At 34.6% G+C, this 22,249-nt stretch overlaps 1 protein-coding gene across 9 annotated transcripts in view; it reads right to left on the bottom strand.

Annotated features, from left to right (window-relative positions):
• LOC145292962 (kinesin-like protein KIF21A) overlaps positions 1–22,249 on the bottom strand; it is a 267,292-nt gene that overhangs the window by 178,879 nt on the left and 66,164 nt on the right. For all 9 annotated transcript variants that reach the window (XM_080139175.1, XM_080139176.1, XM_080139177.1 and 6 more), the window contains exons 2-3: positions 14,989–15,168; positions 21–63 (exon numbers count right to left, since the gene is read on the bottom strand). In XM_080139175.1, the coding sequence (XP_079995301.1) occupies positions 21–63; positions 14,989–15,168 (223 nt within the window). The remainder of the gene's footprint in view (positions 1–20; positions 64–14,988; positions 15,169–22,249) is intronic.

The following is a 22,249-nucleotide window of genomic DNA, read 5'->3' as shown; positions in this document are numbered from 1 at the left end:
TTTACAATAATTCAACTCACCTGTCCATAAGCAAAAACTGTTGCATTGTATCCATCAAAACATCTGAAAAATGAAAAATAATTTTAATGAAACAAAGTCAAATTTGCATATGTAATTCAATTTAGAGATGGCCAACAAGGAGTGATCACCACTAAGCATTATCAGTAAATTGTATCTTCATAGATAACACAAGAGATAGAAAAAAAAAAAAAAAAAAAAAAATGTAATCAATGCATGCAAACATGGCATCCTAAACAAAACTAACTTTTAAGCAAAAATCTGTCTAGACTCCCAACAGCACTTATTTTACATAATCACACTCTTCTAGGTTTGCACCCACTATGGCTAAAAAAGAAAAAGTTAAATTCAACACGCTGCTACCAAAAACTCGCTACTCCAAGTCTCAACACTGCTATCAAAAACTCAACTCCAAATCTTAACACTTAACTCTAGAACACAACGCACTGCTGACAACACTTTCTATTCTGACATCCAAATCCAAAATCAACCCCTATCTGAAAAATCAGGCTTTTTATATCCAAATAGAAGCAACTCATTTGCATGTTACGTGACATTATTACAATCATGTAAAGACAAAAGTGGACATTTTTTGTTCTTCAGTCTTTTTGTTTACACGGATCTCTACAGAATGCACACAAACAGATTTGTACTAATTTTTAATCACAGCCACCGTTTTTTTTGCAGCAGATTGTGGATGCTTAACCTCTAGGTTCTCCACATCATTAGTACAGAGAGATAATTGGCTGAAAGGGGATTATTCTCAAAAAGCTAAAGGTAAAAATTTCATATTAATTGAATAATTGTCTTTTTTGTTTGTAGTTAGCTATATCTCCTTTGCCTCTCACGTGATCAACATTTGTGTAATTTAGCACCTTTCACTTTTTTTTTTTTTTTGTTTTAGGAGGTTGGAGTCAAACCATGCAGACCATAGTTTGTTCATACACTATACTTGATGTGTTTGTTATAATTATTTAGTATTTTTTATTAGAAACATACAAGACAAAAACATCTGTTTTAATGATTTTTGCTTTGTTTTATCAATGATAAAGAAATATGAACATAATGTGTAGTTGTCAAGAGTATACTGCTAGTGTTACATAATGGATACACTCATGTTGGATTGCGATTACATCAGCTAATGGTTATCTTAAGGGCAGGTCGAAGTGACACAAAGTTTGTAAAATAAACCAATTCCCACAAAAGATAATAGGAAGAGAGACCTGAAGGTATTGGGTTCAATAGCACAAAGTACAAGAACAACAAAGAGATGGCAGCTGACATTGCAATGACATCATGGATATCAAGATTTTCAGTTTGTCTGTGGGTCACATCACTGATAATGATGTAATAACTAAAACAAAAACCTTGATAATCACCAAGAGCAACATGCCCTCCCTCCCCCTAAAAAATACTCAAGCATAAAAACATTTCAGGAAATTAAAAAATTACACTAATGTGTGTGTGTGCACATGCTGCTACAAACAAGTTACAGTAGTTGTGTAGGTGCCTGGCTGCATAAATTCGTCAAGCTCTCATTCCATCCTTTTTTTCTGTTTATTTACCTATGCCATTTACATCACCCAAATTCTGCACGTTTCCCTTTGTTTCTAACTGAAAGACTATGGTTGGAATTCAGATTTTTTTTTTTTTTAGCATCAATCTACTTTGGAATTTTATTTATCCACCAAATCAAACTATTGTCTGTTGACTGGCATGATAATTTCTAATACCATTAAGTTTTGTTTCTTTAACAAAAGGATTTGTCATTTTATGGTTTCAAGCTTTCATCAGTAAATTTCATGACTAAATTAAGTCTCCTACTCAATAGTTACATTTGTTTATAAAACAATAACTACAAAACTCTTTACATTTTTTTTTCTTTAAACTTGATCTAAAAAAAATCTTTTTATATCTTGTATAATAATATACAAATTAATCAGAATTCATTAAGAATTATGCAACTCCATAAAAACTGATCAAGATTTAGATCTGAAAGATGCTACTCTTATCAGAAAAAAAATTGCACTTCACAAATAGATTTTTTTTATAAACGTGACCTATTTGGATGTTAATTCATGTAAAACACGTAATTACAAAATTATAATTACATAACAAAACATACTTAATGAAGACTCATTTCATTGTTATTTTAGCTTATCTCTTGTCAGGTTGATTAGTTATGAGCATGTAGACGATCATGTTTATATAGAAGCAATGCATTTAAAAGTAACTATATTAGTTTTTCCCCACCGAAGTCCAATATAAAGTTATAACTAATGTTTTTATATTATTCAAGCAGTAATGATTGCAGGGGAAGACAACTCCTGCTCGACTTGCGTTTTGTTTTTCTATCTTATGTAGTGCGTTTATGTATATATTTCCAGCTATTTTTCAATAATAGGAACCAGGAGAAAAATTTGTCATATGTGCTGATAAATGAAAACCAGGAAACTGCTTTAGGTCAAGATTTGATTTTGCAACCCACAAAGAACCACAGAGTCAAGCTTATACTTTTGAGGTTTGTTCAATAGGAATAACATACTAGTAGAAGTAGCTAAACGATTAGTAGAGTAGTACCTTTCCAAAATGACTAATTTGTGACATTCTCAATCAAGCTCCATGCAGTCCAGTACGATGGGATATAGAAAATATAACTTTGCAATCGTGAATGACCGTTCATGCATGTTGAGCAGCCACATTCTTCACAAGGTTGTATGCATGGGTATAAGAACATTTACACGTAGCCATGGTTCTTGTGGCAATCAAATGGATATTTTGGCAGAGAAACATCGGTGCTTTATGGATTGGTTGGTCGTTTTTGTTTTACGGCATATCAACCCTGTTCGGGTTATTTAATGCCGAATCCGATGATTTTGAAGAAAATTTTTTTTAATAGAATATATTTGTTTTTTGCAAGTCAGTTTCTATTTAACCCATAGTTGGGACCCTAACAGGTACTACCACTCCGGGTCATAGTGGACCTGGGAGCAATGGCAATTAAAGGGTGGCTCCACACTCCCCAGAGCCCGCAAGCTGGGGTCTCACCATCGGATATAGTTTAAGGTTATATCCAGGACCCCCATTGAGGGACTTTTACCCTCTGCAGGGGGGCAGTCGGCGTATTCTAATGCCCCACCGACAGGGCCGTGCTTTATGGAAGATCATTCTTGACAATAGGAAGATGCAAAGTTGCACTGAACGGAGAACCATAACATGCACAGCTTTTGTCTAGCGATATACTTATATAGCTCTGAAGATTTCTTTAGCAAATATTTCAGTATAATCTGTTAATCAACACCTGTGATGACAAAATCCCAAGTTCTAAAATAGATTGGAAGCTGAATTTTGTTCTTAAGTAGGTGATGAAGTTCTCTATAATAACCATAACAAAACAGTATTAGAAAACTTGATTGTGTCTTGCCTTTCTGAATTGTGTTCCTATGCTTTTGAATTGCAGGAAAACATGGCACACTTGTAATTCAGGTACCTAAATTATGTGGAGTTAAGGTATTAAATAGCGAAAAGGAGAGCGATTCAGAAATTGTTTAGCATTACATTTTTTTTTTTTTTTACAAAGGCATCACCACATTATCAAGGCCCAGAGGCCACTCAAGGATAAGGGTTAAAGAGTGTACAGTAGAAGTTGGTCAATATAGTAATCATTAGTAATGAAAATTTGGTAAATTTAATAACTTATATGGAACGGCTCATCAAGAACTTATTTACCTTAGACTTGAACACAACCATATTGTAGTCAGCCGGAAAGCAGGAAAACGGAAGACAATTCCACAGGCGTGCAGTTCTAAGAAAGAAACTTTGTTCATGGAATCTATGTTTAGGTTTAGGCACAGATAAAGAGTGGGGGAAATTATTGATAGTGTTTACAGCTAGACGAGTGTTTCTTGTGAAAGTTTGGCGAGGGGGGGCCATAGATTGAAGCTCAGCTGAACACTTTCCATGAAAATAACGATACATCAGAGACAGACTCGCAACATCTCTTCTGTGAGATAGAGGTTGTAAGGAGGAGAAAAGGACATCTCCTACGAGGCTACAAAGTCTATTTTGAACTCTATCAAGGCAGGACAAGTCCTTTCTAGCAGCTCCTGCCCAGATGTGGCAACAGTATTCCATCCTTGGACGTACCTGGCTCTTATATAGATAGAGAATAGCATCAGCAGTGAGATATCTACTGGATCGATAGAAAGATCCAACCATTTTTCCAGCGGCCTTGGCAACAGATTTGATATACGTGTTCCATTTAAGATCAGAAGTAATGGTCAAGCCCAGAAGCTTGTCAAAACTTGAGGCCTCCTGAAGACGAGAGCCATTCATTTCAATTGATGACAAATGTGGATTAAAATGTTGATGATGTAAAGAGAGAAGCTTGGTTTTAGATGCATTAAAAGTAACCAGCCACTCCTTTCCCCATTGTACTACATGCTCAAGATCAGAGGAGAGAGAATTGGAGAGTACTTGCTCGTTTACTGTCTTAGATGTGGTACCATAAATGGTAGTGTCGTCAGCATAAATGTCTACAAATGATGTAAGGATATGATTTGGAAGATCATTAATGTAGATCAGGAAAAGAGTTGGGCCCAGGATGGATCCCTGAGGGACACCGGCATTAATACCGAGAGCTTCTGATTTTTGCCCCTCAACTACTACTCTTATGAACCTATCAGAAAGAAATGATTTAATAATTGAGAAGACTTTTCCAGCTATACCATAGCTAGCGATCTTATGAAGTAAACCTTTATGCCATACCCTATCAAAGGCTTTAGATATGTCAAGAGCAATTGCCCTAGAAAGATTGCCACCGTCGAGAGATTTGCTAATCCTATGCGATATAACTGTAAGGACATCTGCTGTAGATCTAGCAGAACGGAAACCATATTGAGTGTCACTAAGAAGGTTATTTTTGTTGAGATGTTTGATTACTTCTGTATTTAACAGATTCTAGCAACTTACTCATGACGCACAGGAGACTTATTGGCCTGTACTGAGAGGGGGATGAGCGATCACCTGAATTCTTAAATACAGGGCATACTGATGAGATTTTCCAGGGAGATGGGAAACTATTCTCCTTAAGACAACGTTTAAACAGTTTTGTAAGTATGGGCGCTAGTTCAGGTTGAAGTTTTTTGAGTACTATAATTGGAATACCATCAGGGCCAGTTGCTTTACTGGAATCAAGGTTTTTGATTAGCTTGGCAACATCATGTACAGATATACGTATATCACATAGCGTGTTTTCTGATACAGGAGGAAATATTGGGGGTTGGCGGTCTTGGTCGCAAAGGGTAGAATTAGCTGCAAAGTTCTTGACAAAGAGTTTGGCTTTGTCTGATGCTGACGAGATTACCTCAGGTCCATTGATAATAGTTGGGATGGAGCACACGCTTCTGTTCAGGATTCTGTTTGCTATTTGCCAAAACTGGTGGGAACCAAGCCGCTGCTCAGCTACTTTGGACTTAACAGATTGAGCATACAACTCTCTTGCGTTCCTTATTACTTTCTTACAATGGTTGCTGGCAGTCCTGAAAACGGCTTTAGTTTCCATACATCTATTACGTTTGAAGCAGTGGAAAAAGTGATTTCTGTGCGCAATGGCAGCAGCACATTCTGGAGAGAACCATGGCTGGCTGTTAGGTTTTTGCTGAAACTTTTTAGAGGGTATGAAATGGTCAATACCTACAATTAACCATTCAGTTAGGTCTAATACTATAGAGGACACATCCTTTTTAAACATGGAATGCAGAGGTAGATCAGATATAAATGTACGGAAGCTATCCCAGTCAGCCTTAGTGTATCGATATACTGTACGATGAAGTGGTACATCTGGGGACTTATTACATTTCATTTTTATCTTAATTGATACAACAGAGTGGTCGGAAGATCCAAGAGGCGACAGAACAGAAACTGAACATAGTTCAGGGCAAGTTGTGAGAAAAAGGTCTAGTAGGCTCGCATACTGGCCGTCATTATCGGGCACACGGGTAGGTTCCTGAACAATCTGAGTGAGGTCATAGGCAATGGAGAAATCATGACAGAACCTCCCCTCATCATCGGTCTTGTTTGAGTGGGTCAACCATTCGACGTTGTGAACATTGAAGTCTCCACATACGTGAATGTTAGCTGAAGGATAAGTAGAAAGGACTTGGTCAATTTTCTCAGATATGCTTTGAAAGATAGTAACTCCGCTGTTGTGGGGGCGATAGAGAGTAAATATAAATGCAGTAGTGTGAGCTAAAGCAACCCGGAAGCACATATAGGGTAAGTTAGGATCTTCCCTGGAGATGTCCCTCCCACATGGAAAGCTATCTTTAATATAGGCACATATTCCATGCCCATGGCGATCTTGGGGGTCAGATTTAGAAGTTAAGTTAGAGTATCCTGTAATTGCAAACTCATCTAGGGAAATAGCCTGTCCAATGCCAGTTTCACTTAAAAATAAAAGGTCTGGTTTAGTCTCCTGTAATTGGGTTTCAACCTCTGGAAGGTTAGAACGTAGACCCCTGATGTTGGAGAAGGAGACATGGTAGTAGGGGTCTACGTTGGAAGTTGGAGAACCGGGTTTAATCGTGTATTTTTTCTTGAAACTTGTCATGATGAAATTTTGGAATTTGTGGACTAGGTCGACAGATTTACTTAGAGCAGGACAGAGAGGGGAAACTAAGAGAGAAAAAGAAACGAAGAATTTTTTTTTTTTGTACCACATGATAAGGTAAAGCCGTAACAATTACCCACTAGTATGGCATCGAGAGGCCCCACCAGAAGCTACTGCATGGTCCAGATTCCATTCACCAAATGGCAATACAGCAGCCCCAGTACTTTGCACCTGCTGATAGGACAGCCTCCTTAGTGGTTAATCCAAGGTTTGGGTCCCTGACTATCAGGCGGATAACGTCAGCCCAGACAAAACGTTTACCTCCAGCACCCTTACTAGTAACATGGCTACAAGGATAGACATAGAAACAGAAAATTTCCACCAACTCTGCCAACTGTTCGCGCAAAAATACTGCCAACCTAGAAAACAGCTTTTTCTTCTCCCTTTGTCAGAAAAATCACTCATTTAAAAAATGAGGACTGAGGAACAAATAAGAAGAAGCGAGAGTAACAGGAGCTGCCGATAACGCATCCACAATGCGTTTTCTACTCTCCATTAAAAAAAAAAAAAAAAATAAATAAATAAAAAATAAAAAATAACTATTAAGTATTGTACTTAATAAAAGTCCAACGGACCTGTTTAAGGGAAAGTATGGTGATAGATTCCCCTCCCACGAACTAAAAATGAGTACAATTAGGTAATCTATTTTTGCAATCAACTCGGTAGATAAATAAACATTTATGGACGAGAGAAAAAAAAAAAAAAAAAAAAAAAAAAAAAAAAAAGCTAGCATTTAATACAACAGAAATACATAAATTAAATACTGAAATAAAATGTAGTTATTAATATTTGAATCTTAAAATAAAAAGTGCGAATTAGTAGAGAAAAAAATCACTTTTGAGTTTGTTATTCATAAAGCGTATTCAGTTATTAGCCACCAGTTTCAGCTGGCTTTTTGTGAAAATGATTTTAAATAAAATTCTTGTAGTAAAATTGTATATATGTAAGATAACATACAGAAGAAATTACTGCTACAAAGTAAAGACAGAAATTGAGTTAATGTGTCAAAAGAAATGACTTAAATAACAGGAAATCAAGAAAGTATGTTGCAAAAAAAATAAATAAATAAATAAAATGTCTAGTCTTTTACGTGTACGACTGCTTAACTGAACAAACTGGTTTTAGAGATCTTCCTCCATTATCCATAGTAAAATGGGATAAATTATGTAAATACTGCAACAAATGTAAACAATGGTGTAAGCTCCAATGCCTACTATAACCAAGAAAAATAAAATTTCAGAATTGTTACACAAAGTATGAACCGTTATTATGCAACTACATGTATCAACTCTTACAAGCACTCCTATATAATAAATAGCCATATACACAACCGAACTACTAAGGAAAGAAAAAACTCTAGTCACTACTAATACTATTACTAAAGCATTAGAGAACTCTACAGATGTGAGATGCTATTATTTACAAGTCAAAAAAATCTGACTAATTTATTTACATAATTTACAAGTGATTTTTGCACAAATCATTTTCTCTTAGCAAAATTAAAATTATCTGTGTCAATCTTCTAAAAAAAAAAAAAAAAAAAAAAAAAAAAAAAAAAAAAGTCTTTCAGGTTTTCTTTTTCATCCTGCTTTATCCTTGCAATGGTCTCCTTCACCATGCAAACTAACATATCGTCTGCAGTTTCATTATCCGAGCGTTTGGTGACTGTGCTTGTCCTCTTTATGGTGCCTGTTGCCACTCAAGTCTATCCAAACACTGGTAGGTGCCCCACAAGTTTTTCACAGAGAATACAGCTCACCTTGTGAAGGCATTGGGCACTTCAGGAACTGCAGTTCCGCACCTCCACTTCAAGGCCCTTCACTCCTATCGAATGTTTCGGCCCAAAACATGGGCAACATCCTCCAAGCATTCTGGGTCCTTGCAAATCAAACCAGTTTGGACTTTATGCGTGATGAGGATACATCTTAGTTCACATGTGTCATCAAGGTGTGCCGATGTCCCCTCTTGTTTTTTCCTGTGACAACACAGCATTGACGATGGTCTTATTTGGGGTGCCACGTTCAGCCCGAAGCCTAGTCTGGTAAGACAGTACCTCCTGCCAGCAAACACCACCATCTCATAATGGCCACATCATCTCAATGATCCAGACTTGCTGGTACGTTTTTCTTAGATCCAGCAGGAACACATTGGAACCCTGCTGGCACCACTCTCATACCTGGCACAAACATCAGCATCTGTCATGAATGCATCACCATGTGCATTTTATTCACGGTAGTCCATCCCTGGCCTCACCTTTGCTTTGTTGGGCTGAGCAACCGCCATCAGTGGGATCCATTCGCAGAGTTTCTCTTCGTATGCAAGCCTCATTTGGTCAGGCACGTGGTACTCAGTTACTCTATTCTGCAGTTTGGCGGTCCTGGAAGTGCCTGTCTAATTTCTGCTTGGAGAAGAGGTTGACGCTGGCACCTTGTCTCTGACCCTTTTTCCCCTCCACAAACCCAGGCCATATGACCAATCATTGCACCAGTAGCAGCGAACAGCAGTCAGTTACTGCCAGCAGTACCTTGCAATGGGCCCTGGCCATTGCACCTACAACACATGACTTCACCACGCGGGCTGGGCCCCTAAGACGGTCTATCTTCATTCGATGTGGACTATGCAGCAGTGACTATCGGTTTTTTCATCTCATAAGTATTTTTCATCATGGTCCTGGCCCGGTCTACTAGGTCATTAAGGGACAACGAAACTATACTTGAGCTTGCTTGCAAAAGTTGCTTTGCTCTGGTTGGGAGCCCTGTCAGAAATTTGCATGCCAAGGCCCGCTCAGGCAATCCACCAACTTCATCAGCTTGGCCAAATACACATTGACAGTTACACCTGGATATAAGGTTTTTGCCTCAAATTGCTCCCAAGCAGTGGCGAGGTCAATAGCAAACGCCTTGATCCTGTTTTTCCTCAGGACTAAGCTATTGATACACCGCGAAAGCCCCACCAGACAGACGTAGAAGAACCACATGTTCAATTCTCTTCACACCAGACAACAGCAATACCAGCTTTTTCACCCAGTTGAGTAACGAGGGGGAAGGGGGGAGGTCGAGCCATCAAATTCTGGTATTAATTTTAGGCCGAACTTGTTCCCCCATTATGCTGAAATAGCTTGTAGTTAAATGGGCTGGTATTAAATAGAATTCGTCACTGTATTTCCTCCTCCTCACAACTTTCAACTTCCATCACACATCCGTCCCTCTCACCTCTGCCAACAGACTTTTTATTAAAAAAAAAAAATCTGACTGCATTTCATTTGCATATGTGTGTAGTGAGTGGTGTGATCTTGTACGATTCCACGAGACCACACCTTATAAAGCCACGGCCGCCATCTTTAATCTCTGTCTCAGATCCCACCTGAAGGTAAGTTGTACAGCCACACAAAGCCCACACACGTGGGTGCTTGCTTCTTTGACTATTATGTTCAACTCCCCATATAGCATAAAGTATGAACCGTTATGAAAATAAATGTACTAACAACTCTTACAAGCACTACTATATAATAAAGAGAGTAATCGAACTACTAAGGAAAGAAAAAACTTTACAGTCACTACTAATACTATTATTAAAGAAGCTATTATTTACAAGTCAAAAAGATCCAACTAATTTCTTTACATAATTTACAAATGATTTTTTGCTTGTTTTTCTTTTTGCATAAATCATTGTCTCTTAGCACAATTAAGATTTGGGTCAATCTTAAAAAAAAGCCTTTCACATTTTCTTGTTAAATGTTTGAAACAGATCTGATTGCAAGTCATAAGGATATGTTATGGCATTCTAGTGAATGAATAAATGATCATAAATAAAAAGATAAAATCATGTAACTAAATCTTATTACAATGTAGACTATAAAAATTAAACTAACATTTGTTAATATTTTAGTTCATGGACATGGTTTCATTTACCCATAAAAATTGCCAGTCTAGGAGGATAGTCTGCTAGGACTAGCTTAAAATAACTGAAATTAAGGTTATATTAGGTATCACAAACCAGGTAGTTTAGTGCGCAAAGATGGGTAAATATAGTGAAATTACCTTCAATTTTAATGTGTGATAACTCATTTTTATTTGGTTAAAATTTGAACGCAAACTTTTCACTTTATAAAAATTAAAAAAAATTATTTTAAAGTACAATTATTTTTCTCGTGTCAATATTTTTTTTTTTTTTTTTTTTTTTTTTTTTTTTTTAGGCTACTTCAAGTTTGGTTACTAGTTCTAGAAAATTATTTTAAAATGTTTTTCAACTTGGTTTTGATATTGTTTGTTTATACATATAAAAAACAGCCACCTCTTAAGAGAACCACTCGATAACAGTGGAATTAATATAGTGGTAAGGGTTTTTATTTGCATTAATTACAAAAACCCGTCTCAGATTTTCATTTGTAAAAATAAAAAGTAAAAAATAAAAATAGTGTAAAAAATAAAAATGTGTAAAAAATAAAAATGTGTAAAAAATAAAAATGTGTAAAAAATAAAAATGTGTAAAAAATAAAAATGTGTAAAAAATAAAAATGTGTAAAAAATAAAAATGTGTAAAAAATAAAAATGTGTAAAAAATAAAAATGTGTAAAAAATAAAAATGTGTAAAAAATAAAAATGTGTAAAAAATAAAAATGTGTAAAAAATAAAAATGTGTAAAAAATAAAAATGTGTAAAAAATAAAAATGTGTAAAAAATAAAAATGTGTAAAAAATAAAAATGTGTAAAAAATAAAAATGTGTAAAAAATAAAAATGTGTAAAAAATAAAAATGTGTAAAAAATAAAAATGTGTAAAAAATAAAAATGTGTAAAAAATAAAAATGTGTAAAAAATAAAAATGTGTAAAAAATAAAAATGTGTAAAAAATAAAAATGTGTAAAAAATAAAAATGTGTAAAAAATAAAAATGTGTAAAAAATAAAAATGTGTAAAAAATAAAAATGTGTAAAAAATAAAAATGTGTAAAAAATGAAAAATAAAGTAAAAAATAAAAAATAAAGTAAAAAATAAAAAATAAAGTAAAAAATAAAAATAGTGTAAAAAATAAAAATAGTGTAAAAAATAAAAATAGTGTAAAAAATAAAAATAGTGTAAAAAATAAAAATAGTGTAAAAAATAAAAATAAAATGTTGAACGAAATTTTTTACCCCATTATCAAATTGTGTTTCTGTCTGGTCTTACATTAATTTTTTTATTTTTTTTTATTTTGCAAATGAAAAAGGTATTTTTTTTTTTGATTTACTATCTGAATCTGTGCTACAAATCCTTAAAAATTTAATATGTTAGCTGTTGAAATCTCAAACAAAATTGCGATTCTGTCATTTAAAGTAATGAGATTTTGCCCAATATTCAGATTTGATCTAATGATTACTTAATTACTTCCATTAAGATTAATTTTCATTTACCATAAGATGATATTAAAAATGCAGGCTTTGAACAAGCAAAAAATCTTTAGAAATGTAGTTGGAAATCAATTTCTAGACCAATAACACGCAAGACAAAGAAACTTTCTAATTTCCAACAAACTTTAGCCATAAAATAAATTTTGTATCATTGTTTATATTTTGCAAAGATTTTATAATGAAATTTTCATTTGGGACACCTAGACCAGAATGAGATGGTGTGTACAGGCTTTATCCATTGTCACAAAAAATTTTTTATTGCATTAAAACTGACAAATACAGTTTTTTTTTTTGGGGGGGGGGGTCAATTGTGAGCAAACGCAGCACCCACTTTGAACACAATTTCCTCATTGACAAATATTCATGCAAAATAGTGAGTACACTTCTGGTATCTTTAAGTCCTCTGCCATTTCGTGCAACTACAATTTACACTTAGCCAAAACATTTATTTTTTATGTTTTCAGAACAACTGACACATTTTGAAGGCCTGAGCATTCATTAACATTTGTGTCTGTACGACTGTGTCCCAGTCAGCATTGCACACCTCTTAAGAATTGAGCAAAATCTGAATAACACTTATCAAGACATTGCTTTGCTTGAATAGCATTCCTCCCATTAAAAAGCAATGTACACAAAATTCAGATTTTTCTATTGTTTGAAAAATTTGCAATGGTAGCTCCACTTAAACTAATCTGCAAACCAAAAACTTAATCGAACTTTTGTTGATGCATATCATTTGAATGTTAGTACTTAATAAAAAAAATGATTTTTTTTTTTATTAGTAGCTATATGGCAGGCCCGGAACTTATTGAATGATGTGTTAATAAAACAGTTCTATTATTTTGCTATTTTATTTAAGTACACGTTTATAGTTAATACAAACACTGTATACTTATCTGGAAAGAAAGTCACTCTTTCTCTATATGCTCACAGAGATATTAAAAATCTATTAGAGAATGGTTGAATCAACATAGAACAAGAGAAATGCATAGTTAAGTGAAAGATGGGCGATTTTTTCAGTTAATTACAAATTATGGCTAATTAGAATAAAGCAATTTTTTTCAAACATATCTCAATCCCAAAACTAAAGTTTATATCTGCATATAATTTCTGTTATTAAACTATAGAGAAATAAGGCCTTTGGAGGGGTAGACTTATATTAATGGACTCAGTTTTGGTATAGCAATAAATCTATATTGCAATATTTAGTTGAGAGCATAATTAAAAATGAAATTTTCCAGTTAAATGAAGAAAAAGGAATTTTCCATTAGCAGTAAAGTTAAGGTTACACCGACGTGTAAAAAAAACGTCATGGCAGGAAGAAATATGGCAAAGAAGCGAGATAGATCCTGTCTCTCAAGTGTTCCATGTCAAAACAAACAGATGTCTTTTAGGAAGGTTCTTCTATCAACCCTACAGGGAATGGCCAGGGAGATGCCATTATCATGAACTATGTAAAAATAGAAATAAAATTAATCAAAACAAGAAAATAAGTAGCTTACAGCAAACAACGAAATTGCTCTTTAATTGTTTCCAGTATTACAGCTGCAAAGAAGAAAAATCATCTCTACAACAACTACTACTGCTGCTGTTGTTGTTACAGGAGACATCACTACCAATTGAGCCTACAATGCATCTGTTTGGTTTCGTTTTTATTACATTACAGCTTCAACAACTGATGCTATATCTCCACTGCAACAACCACCACTACTCTAAAAATCGCTGGAAAAATGATTGGATCATTCTATCACTCCAGAAAATAATTTACTCCGGATTCAATCCTCTACTTAAATAAGAGCTAGATACATCCTAAGATGGAGTAGGAGTACTGTTGTCATATCTGGGGAAGCTAGTTTGAGTACTCTTTCTCGCATTGACAGAATACAAAACAGACTTCACAATCTAGTGGGAGCTTGTTGCTAGCCTCTCCGACATATTCATGGTATGTGCTTGGCCGAGCTATAATTCCTGGTCTCCCCTTGTAAAACTCACCTAGCTACAATCACAAAGAATATTCCTTTTTCTCTGTACCAAAAATCAAATGGAAATTCCAAAGTTTCTTTCTAGAACATGCATCTGTAGAACAAAATACCATAAAGCTGCTTCACAGCTGACTACAACATTAGTCAGGAAGACTAATGTCAAAAAAATATTTGTTTAGTATAAAAAAAATAAATAAAAAATCATTATGCTTATATGTCAACAGGGTATCCAAGTGTGGATCATAGAACTCTCCATGCAATAATGCAAATTTGTTTCAGAATTCTATATAGATTTTACATTTTATATACATTATCTGCAAACATTTGATGCTCTTTCTGCCTATTATACATAGAGTCCATTATTGTATGCCATCCGCACAACAAATCTATAAAAGGATATGCACTTGGAGCGTGTTCAATAGTTGGCAACTATGACAATGATAGGACTCCATTCTTACCTATAAAGACTGGCTCCAAAGACTAAGACTATTTTTCTCATTTGAGCAGCTGAGAATGCAAGGAGACCTGATTTTAACAAACACCATGAGCAACAGAAATTCAAATCTACCTTTCAAAGAGTGCAAACTTGTAGTGCCTACAGGCACCTATAAAGATGTACTATTGTTAATTTCTGGTTAAATAGACGGAAGGCAGTATTCTGTCCATGTTTCTGCTCCATAGAAAAAATATGTTAGAAGTTGTGATGATAATCATATCTAGGTTTAAATTGATCATGAACAAACATTCACATTGTATATGGATGTGGATAACTCCTACCTGTCTCTTTACATGACTTGTTGAACTTTGCTATTTTTTTATTATTGTTGATTGATGATAAAATAAGGTGCCCATCTTATAATTTGTAAGCATCAAAAAGTAAATGTTAAGATTTAATAGAACATGTAAATTAAAAAATTAAAAAATGTACTCACCCTTCAACAAGCATTTTCACACATGAATCATAAATACTATCCTGCAGTGTCTCTCTATCAAACACATGATCAAAGGTGAACGCCTTGTCCTTGCCAAGCATTAATTGTTGTCCCCCTGAAACTACCTCAGTACAAATTTGACACATGTCAACTTTTTCTCTCCCATTTTGAGGACGAACCCTGCAAAACAAATAGAAAAGCATACAAATATAAAAATTTTTAAATACAAATCAATTTTTTTTTGTATCAAGTATAATGCAACCAATTTCATATAAAAATGCTTTCTTCTGGTGATAATTTTCAGACAATATGATTTGAGGAGGGGATTCTGTTTCGTCACTCAAAACATTTTTTTGTTTTGTTTCTTGACATCTGACATTGACAGGATTTAAAAGACTAAATGCAAGATATAACCAGGAATGAGGACAACATCTGATGCATTGATAGTTCCTATTGCTGAATATGAAAGTGAAACGAACTTAAATGCTTAAATATCCTGGAGTAATTCTACAGAATCGTCAAAGAAATACAGATGTTTACAAAAAAAAAAAAAAAAAAAAAAAATTTTGATTGAACTTCCAATCAGTTCGTCAGGATTGTCTACTGTTCCTCCTGCTCTACAGCCTTGCGTTGGAGCCGCTACTTCACAAGCTGAGGAGCGGGAGGCAAGTTCGGTTCTTTGCAGAATATCTCTGCCCAGTTAAATGCCAACCAGAGTCTCTGCGTTCACTATGAACGTCACCGTCTTCGTGTCATGCTGTCAAGACATCGAGAAGGTGAGAGACGCTCACTCGCAATGAAATCGTTACAGGGACCAAAATCAACTGTAGCAAATCAGTTGGTCTGTGGTTAGGTGCATGCCTTTCAGCTGGACGAATAGCCTGGTTTGCATCCTTGGCATGTGGTTCGGATCGGATCTCCAGCTGGAAAAGAATTGGTCGGAAGTACGGTCAAAGGTCACTGCTAGTCGCCTTGTGACAGCGAAGGAAACTTTCCTTTAAAGGAAAAGCAAAGGCATGCACCACTTACGTCTTTTCTCTCATCCTCTACCAGCTGACCATACTTGCTGTTGAGACGATCACTAAAGTATCCTGCATATCATTAAATGGCAATAAAACAAATACTCATGACTGAAACAAATCAGACAGACTGAAATTTAATGTACTAAATATGGTTGGATTGCTGAATGTATTTGGAATTAATGCTTCCATATGCAGCAAGGGGGGAGGAGGGAGTTTTGTATATACAAATCTGAATAATATTCACTCTTCGTGGGTTGGCCAAAGAGTTTGTTCGATTTTTTGTTGAAGTAATCATTTATGCCTACTAAAGATAGCTTTATATATTCCTGTTCTTCAAATCCTGTATTCGACGTGGCAAGTATGTTGACGTCTGTGTGTAATAAGTCTATGAACAGGATTTAACATTTTTTTTGCTTGACTCACCTTGAAATGAAAGATTAATCCCTCCAAAGTCCTCTTACCTACAGAACCATAACATGGTAAATATGAAAGGCTGCTACACAGATTCTCTACAAATAGATACAATCTGGTTCGGCTACAAAATCTCACTAATGCAATCTGAAAGAAAATTACCAGCTGGATTCAAATATTACAAATTCTTTCTGTGATCAAAAGGATTGATTTGATGCCAAGAGAAAATGATCAATCAATGAAGGCCTTATTGATTTTTCTCGACAAAACGTATCAGCAAAAGCAAGCGAACTATACATATGCCCTTTGTGGAAAGATTATCTCCACAATATGATACAGAATGGCATGGAAACAATTTAGATCAATATATATCATGGTTACATATTTGCATGTGCAGGATTCACTCCTTAACTAATTAACCGATCATCATGAATTTTGGAACACAGCTGTTAGGCATAAAAGATCTAAATGTGGGCTATATTTACTTTTGTTTTATGAAAGCCAGAAGGGGGAGGCTTTGTAAAAATCCACATACCTGATTTGTGAAATTTTAACAAGACATCAATTAATAAATATTTTCCAAATTTTCATTAAATGCCTATTTCAAAATGCTTTCAAGGGATGGATATAAGGGCACAATCTCCCATTTGAAAATTCAAATATTTCAAGGCATTGATTAACAATTAGTTCTAAATGAAAGTTTTCAATCCTTACTAAAGAAAAAAAGACTAACACAATAAACACTTCTATTCAGTCATGTCAGACTGAACACAAACAATCTACCCCTGTGGGTTGAAGTATTTTAAAGTATTTTTACAGGGCATAACATGGGCACAGCCCTGACCCTCATTTGAAGATTCTAACATTTCAGATTTGCATTGAATTTGCAGCAGATTAGACACCAATTAAGCAAGATTTCATGAATTTCTATTTCTTCTTTAGGCCCCTTAAGCTTAAGCATTAAATTTTAGACATTGTCTATAAAAAATTGGAATAAGGATTCTAGACATAATAGATCAGGATCTTTTTAAAGCGACATCCACTGTCCAAATTTTCCCCACTCTTTATCTGTGCCTAATTCAAAACGTAGATTCCATGAACAAAGCTTTCTGAAAACTGCATGCCTGTGGAACTGTTCCGTCTGCCTGCTTCCCACCTGACTACAACCTGGATGTCTTCAAGTCCAATGTAAACAAATTCCTAATGAACCGCCCCCTCAATTAAACACTTCATTAAATCTCTACACTAACGTACTGTACTTGCAATAACCCTTATCCCTGAGTGGCTTCTGGGCCTTGATAAGTGGTGACCACCGTGTAAAAAAAAAAACAAAAAAAAACATAAGTGATGCAGAACTACTCATCTTACGACAATTATTCTTATCAAGTTAAGAAAATTTTTGCAGAATTTTTAATTTTGATTTCAAATAAGTTTTCGTTATATCTTTACTTTATATATCATTTTAAAGAGGAATTTTTTCATGCTATCATTTAAATTAGAATTGTTTTAAAACAACTGTCTTTACAGAACGTTGAATACAAAGTAGAAAAGCAAATTCGCACAATTTTCTTAATTCAAGCTAGGCCAAAAAGCTGCTGAAACAACTTGTGATATCAATGAAGCATTTAGCCCAGGTGCCACTACTGAACGCACAACACAATGATTTAAGAAATTTTGTGGTGGCGATGAGAGTCTTGAAGATGATCGTAGTGTTCAGCCATCGGATGTTGACAACGATCAATTAAGAGCCTTAGTTGAAGCCAATTCGTGCATAACTGTTCTAGAACTTGCTTCTGAATTAGGCGTAACATGATTTCCAACCACTTCAGAGAGATTGGAAGGTTGGAAAGACAAAAATGATAAATAGGTGCCTTACAAATTGAATGATAACCAAAAGAAATCCCATTATAAAGTGTTATCTTCCCTTCTTGGATGAAAAAAAGGCCCATTGCTCGACCGGGTTGTGACTTGCGATGAAAAGTGGGTTCTTTTCGACAACCAGTGATGCTCAGTTTAGTGGTTAAATGCTAACAAAGCTCCATTAAACTTCCTAAAGTCAGAGTTGCACACACAAAAAAAAAAAAAAAGCCATGCCAACTGTTTGGTGATCTACAACCGGTCTCATCCATTAGTTTTTTTGAATGCAGGCAAAATCATGGCAGAGAAGTAGTCAACAAATGGATGAAAAGATGAAAAGCATGAGAAACTTCAACAACAACACCCAGCATTAGTCAATAGAAGAGGCCCAATTCTCCATGACTATTCGCCTAACCACATGTTGCAAAACTGATCATACAAAAGTTGAATGAATTGGGCTACAGAAATGCCTCATCTGCTAAACTCTCCAGATCTCTCACTTACAGATTACTACTTTTTCAAGCATCTCTACAACTTTTTGTATGAGAAATACTTCAAAACCCTAAGCAATATCCAAAAGGACCAGAATGCAAGATTTTTACTGGAATAAATACTCTTGTTTTGCGTTGGTAACAGTGTTGATTCTGATGGTGCTTATTTTCATCAATAAATTTTTATTGGAGCCGAGATATATTCATCTGAATTTAAGTTTCTTGTCAACGTGTAATGTTGAAAATGTAAAGGTTTGATTTGGCTCGGGGGGGGGGGTAATAATTCATGTTTAAATTACTAAATTAATGACTAAAAGAAAAAAAAAAAGGCAAAACATTCTGCTAATGTAATCAGACAATTAACAAAAATAATCAAATAGTAATAATTGATGAAAAAAAAAAAAAAAAAGAACACTTGAAATGTTTATTAGTAATCCTTAGATAATCCTGTTGAAACAGGGATTAACATGGATTAAAGTCTGATCACCGAAAGTGTTGAAACTAATGAATACATTTTTATGACCGACTACCTTGAGAATATAAGGGCATTATAAACCACTAGAGGGTTCAGGGGTTGATGCAGAAAGGTAGGATCTTTCTTGGATGTCCTTTCATGAATTTTGAGGAAGATCAAAGTGCAAAAAAAAAAAAAAAAAAAAAAAAAAAAAAAAAAAAAAAAAAAAAAAACGATTTGATTTTGGAATCTTAAGTAGGACGACCCCTACTGTGTTTGTGGTATTATGATGACCGAGAACTGTAGTTAGGATTAGCGTAGACAAATCAAAGGTACAACAACATGGATGACCATAGACCCCCATCCCCCCACTTTTTTGATTAGCCTTATGCCTAATTTTGTTTTCTGAAACTTTATATAAATCAAAGTGTAGACATTTTCATGAACAATGAAATTTTTAACCTTTTGGGAAATTCTAAGTCAGACAGCTCCTAGAGTAAATGTGGTATTATGGCGATTGAGGATTCTAATTAAGAGTGTTGTAGATGTTTTCTAGTTATTGTAGCTAAGAATGACTAACGACACGTATCCCCCCCACACACACACACATTTAAATCGCCATGTGCCTAATCTGTTTAAAATGTAAATGCTTTATATTCTCTGCAGATAAGCATTTCAAAGTGTAGTATATATTCTGATCAAAACTTCATTTTCTTCAGTCCTTTAGCAGTAAATGAGAAATCTTTCTAGACTGAGGTAATTTTTTTATCGTCTAATACAGGGTGCTGCTTTTTGAAGAGGGGGGCTTTCACCACATTAAGGACAGACCTTTAATTTCAATTTTGTGGGAGGCAAATAAATAAGGGCTGATCCCCACATACCCAGTACCATGTGATGCACCTCAAAGCATTTTTGTGCAACTATAGTAAGCCTCTCCAAAGTGAATGACTGTCCATGCGTGGTGAAGAGTCACACCATTCACAAGATCACACTGTTAATGTGCATAATCTGAACAGATCTATGAGAAAGAATTTTACCGATAGTTCCTGTGGAGATTGGGTGCTTCAGCAGAGAAACCATAACATCGAGAAAGATTATACTGCATGACAGCATAAAGCGCATTGCTCCAGTCAGTGAGAAACTAACACAGCTAAGTGGTGCACAGAAGTCACCCATCAAAAAGGGACAAAGTGAGGAGAATCTGAGAAAAATCTTCAATCTGATAACTTGGAACACAACTGCTATGCATAAGGAGGTCGTAATTTATATTTGATTAATACAAAGAAAATAATAGAGTGGAATTCCCTTTGTGAAATTTCAATAGTTATATAAATTAATATTCCAAATTTCAGCTTCTTTGGAAGCTTTTAAAGTGTTATGGGAGGAGACTTGTTAAATGTCTCATTCGAAAATCAATATTTCTGATTTGCATTAAATTTGCAATTAAAATGAGACATCAAATCATACCATTTGCAATATAAATATAGTACAGATTCAAAGTCGATTATTTCTGTAGAACACTATTTCAATGAACAAAGTTTTTTTTCCTAGAATTGCCCGTATGTATTATGCTACACAGCAGGTCTACTTTCCAGTTAACAAGGTAGTTTTCAAATCCAATGTAAATAAGTTCTTGTAGACTCACTCTTAAATTCTACCTAATTTCCATGACTACTGGTCATTAATGTTGTCTCACTGACCACCTTACACTCATCTTTTCTTCCTCATCCTCCAGTGTTCTTCGGGCCTTGGTAAGTGGTGACCACCCCTCCCCTTATATAATAAAAAAAAAAAAAATGCATATTAATTATGATAACACTTTGTGGAAAATGAATGCTACCGATGTAAAACTGAACAAGCTAAATGATGCTTTTCCTTGGACAGGCAACAGTATAATTTCTGACCAGCTACATGACCAAGTTGAATCTTATGACATTAAGATTATACCAAAATTTTAAGAACATGTTAAACAAAATTTTAAACACTAAGAGTGTTCGGTTACTAGATCCACTTCAGGAAATGTATAGAAAAGCAGTGGAAGTTGACAGATACACTGTTTTAGGTAACAGACCAAAGTTGTGGGTAGACAAAAGTACCTTAAAGGCATAAGGTGACATGGTGGTGGAATGAAGTGGAGAAGTGTCAAAATGGAAACGATGAAAGAAATGGTTTAGTAAATAAGGATATGTATTTGGAGGCAAAGAGGACAGCATGAAAAACAATATACAAAGTCAAAATGGAGGTCGAGAAAGTCAAGTTTTCAGAGGTGATTAAAAGAATGAAGTATTCTCAGCACAGCTAAACAAAGAAAAATATGGATAGCGTTGATTAAAAATGCATTTCGAAATAATGGAGTATTTGTAACTCATGAAAGTGCTTGGAAATGTCATTATGAGAGACTGATGAATAGCAACTTTCATGGAGTCAAGAAAATATAAAAGTTGTAGCTATAAAAATTGAAAAAAAAAAAAAAAAAAAAAAAAAAAAAAAAAAGGATACAGAAAGCGAAGAGTAAACTGAAAAGGAGGCTGGAAGACCCTCAGGTATTCTTACAGAAATGTTCAAAGTAAGAATTGAGGATTCAGATTTTTTCAAATCTGGTCATAAAAGAAAGTTATGCTGAAATATTGAGAACTTAGTACAATTGTTTATTGTTAAGGTGAACGGTAAGCTTTAGACAGAGGTAATCGCAGAGTTTTAAAGTTTAGTTTTCATAGGATCGATAAAATCTAGTTTTTCTGATAGTCAAGTAACAGAAAATCATTTAAAAAAATACATCAGTTTGGTACAAATCTGATATTTAGTGCAATGTTAACTGTGCATCCAAACAAACGTATTTACTTATACTAAATTAACACATGAAATATTGTGATATGCCAAAAGAATAATTGATACAGAAAAACTATCACATCTAGATTTGGTTCATTGTAATTATTTTCTTTTGTGAAAAAAAAAAAAAAAAAAAAAAAAAAAAAAAGCATATTTAGGTACAAAATCGACTCTAAATTTAACTAAACTGAATAGAA

Source organism: Euprymna scolopes, chromosome 14 (assembly GCF_053919585.1).
Source record: "Euprymna scolopes isolate OS-2025 chromosome 14, ASM5391958v1, whole genome shotgun sequence".
Taxonomy (NCBI): domain Eukaryota; kingdom Metazoa; phylum Mollusca; class Cephalopoda; order Sepiida; family Sepiolidae; genus Euprymna; species Euprymna scolopes.
The sequence above is the reverse complement of the archived record's forward strand: the minus strand, read 5'-3'. Positions and strand labels throughout refer to the sequence as shown.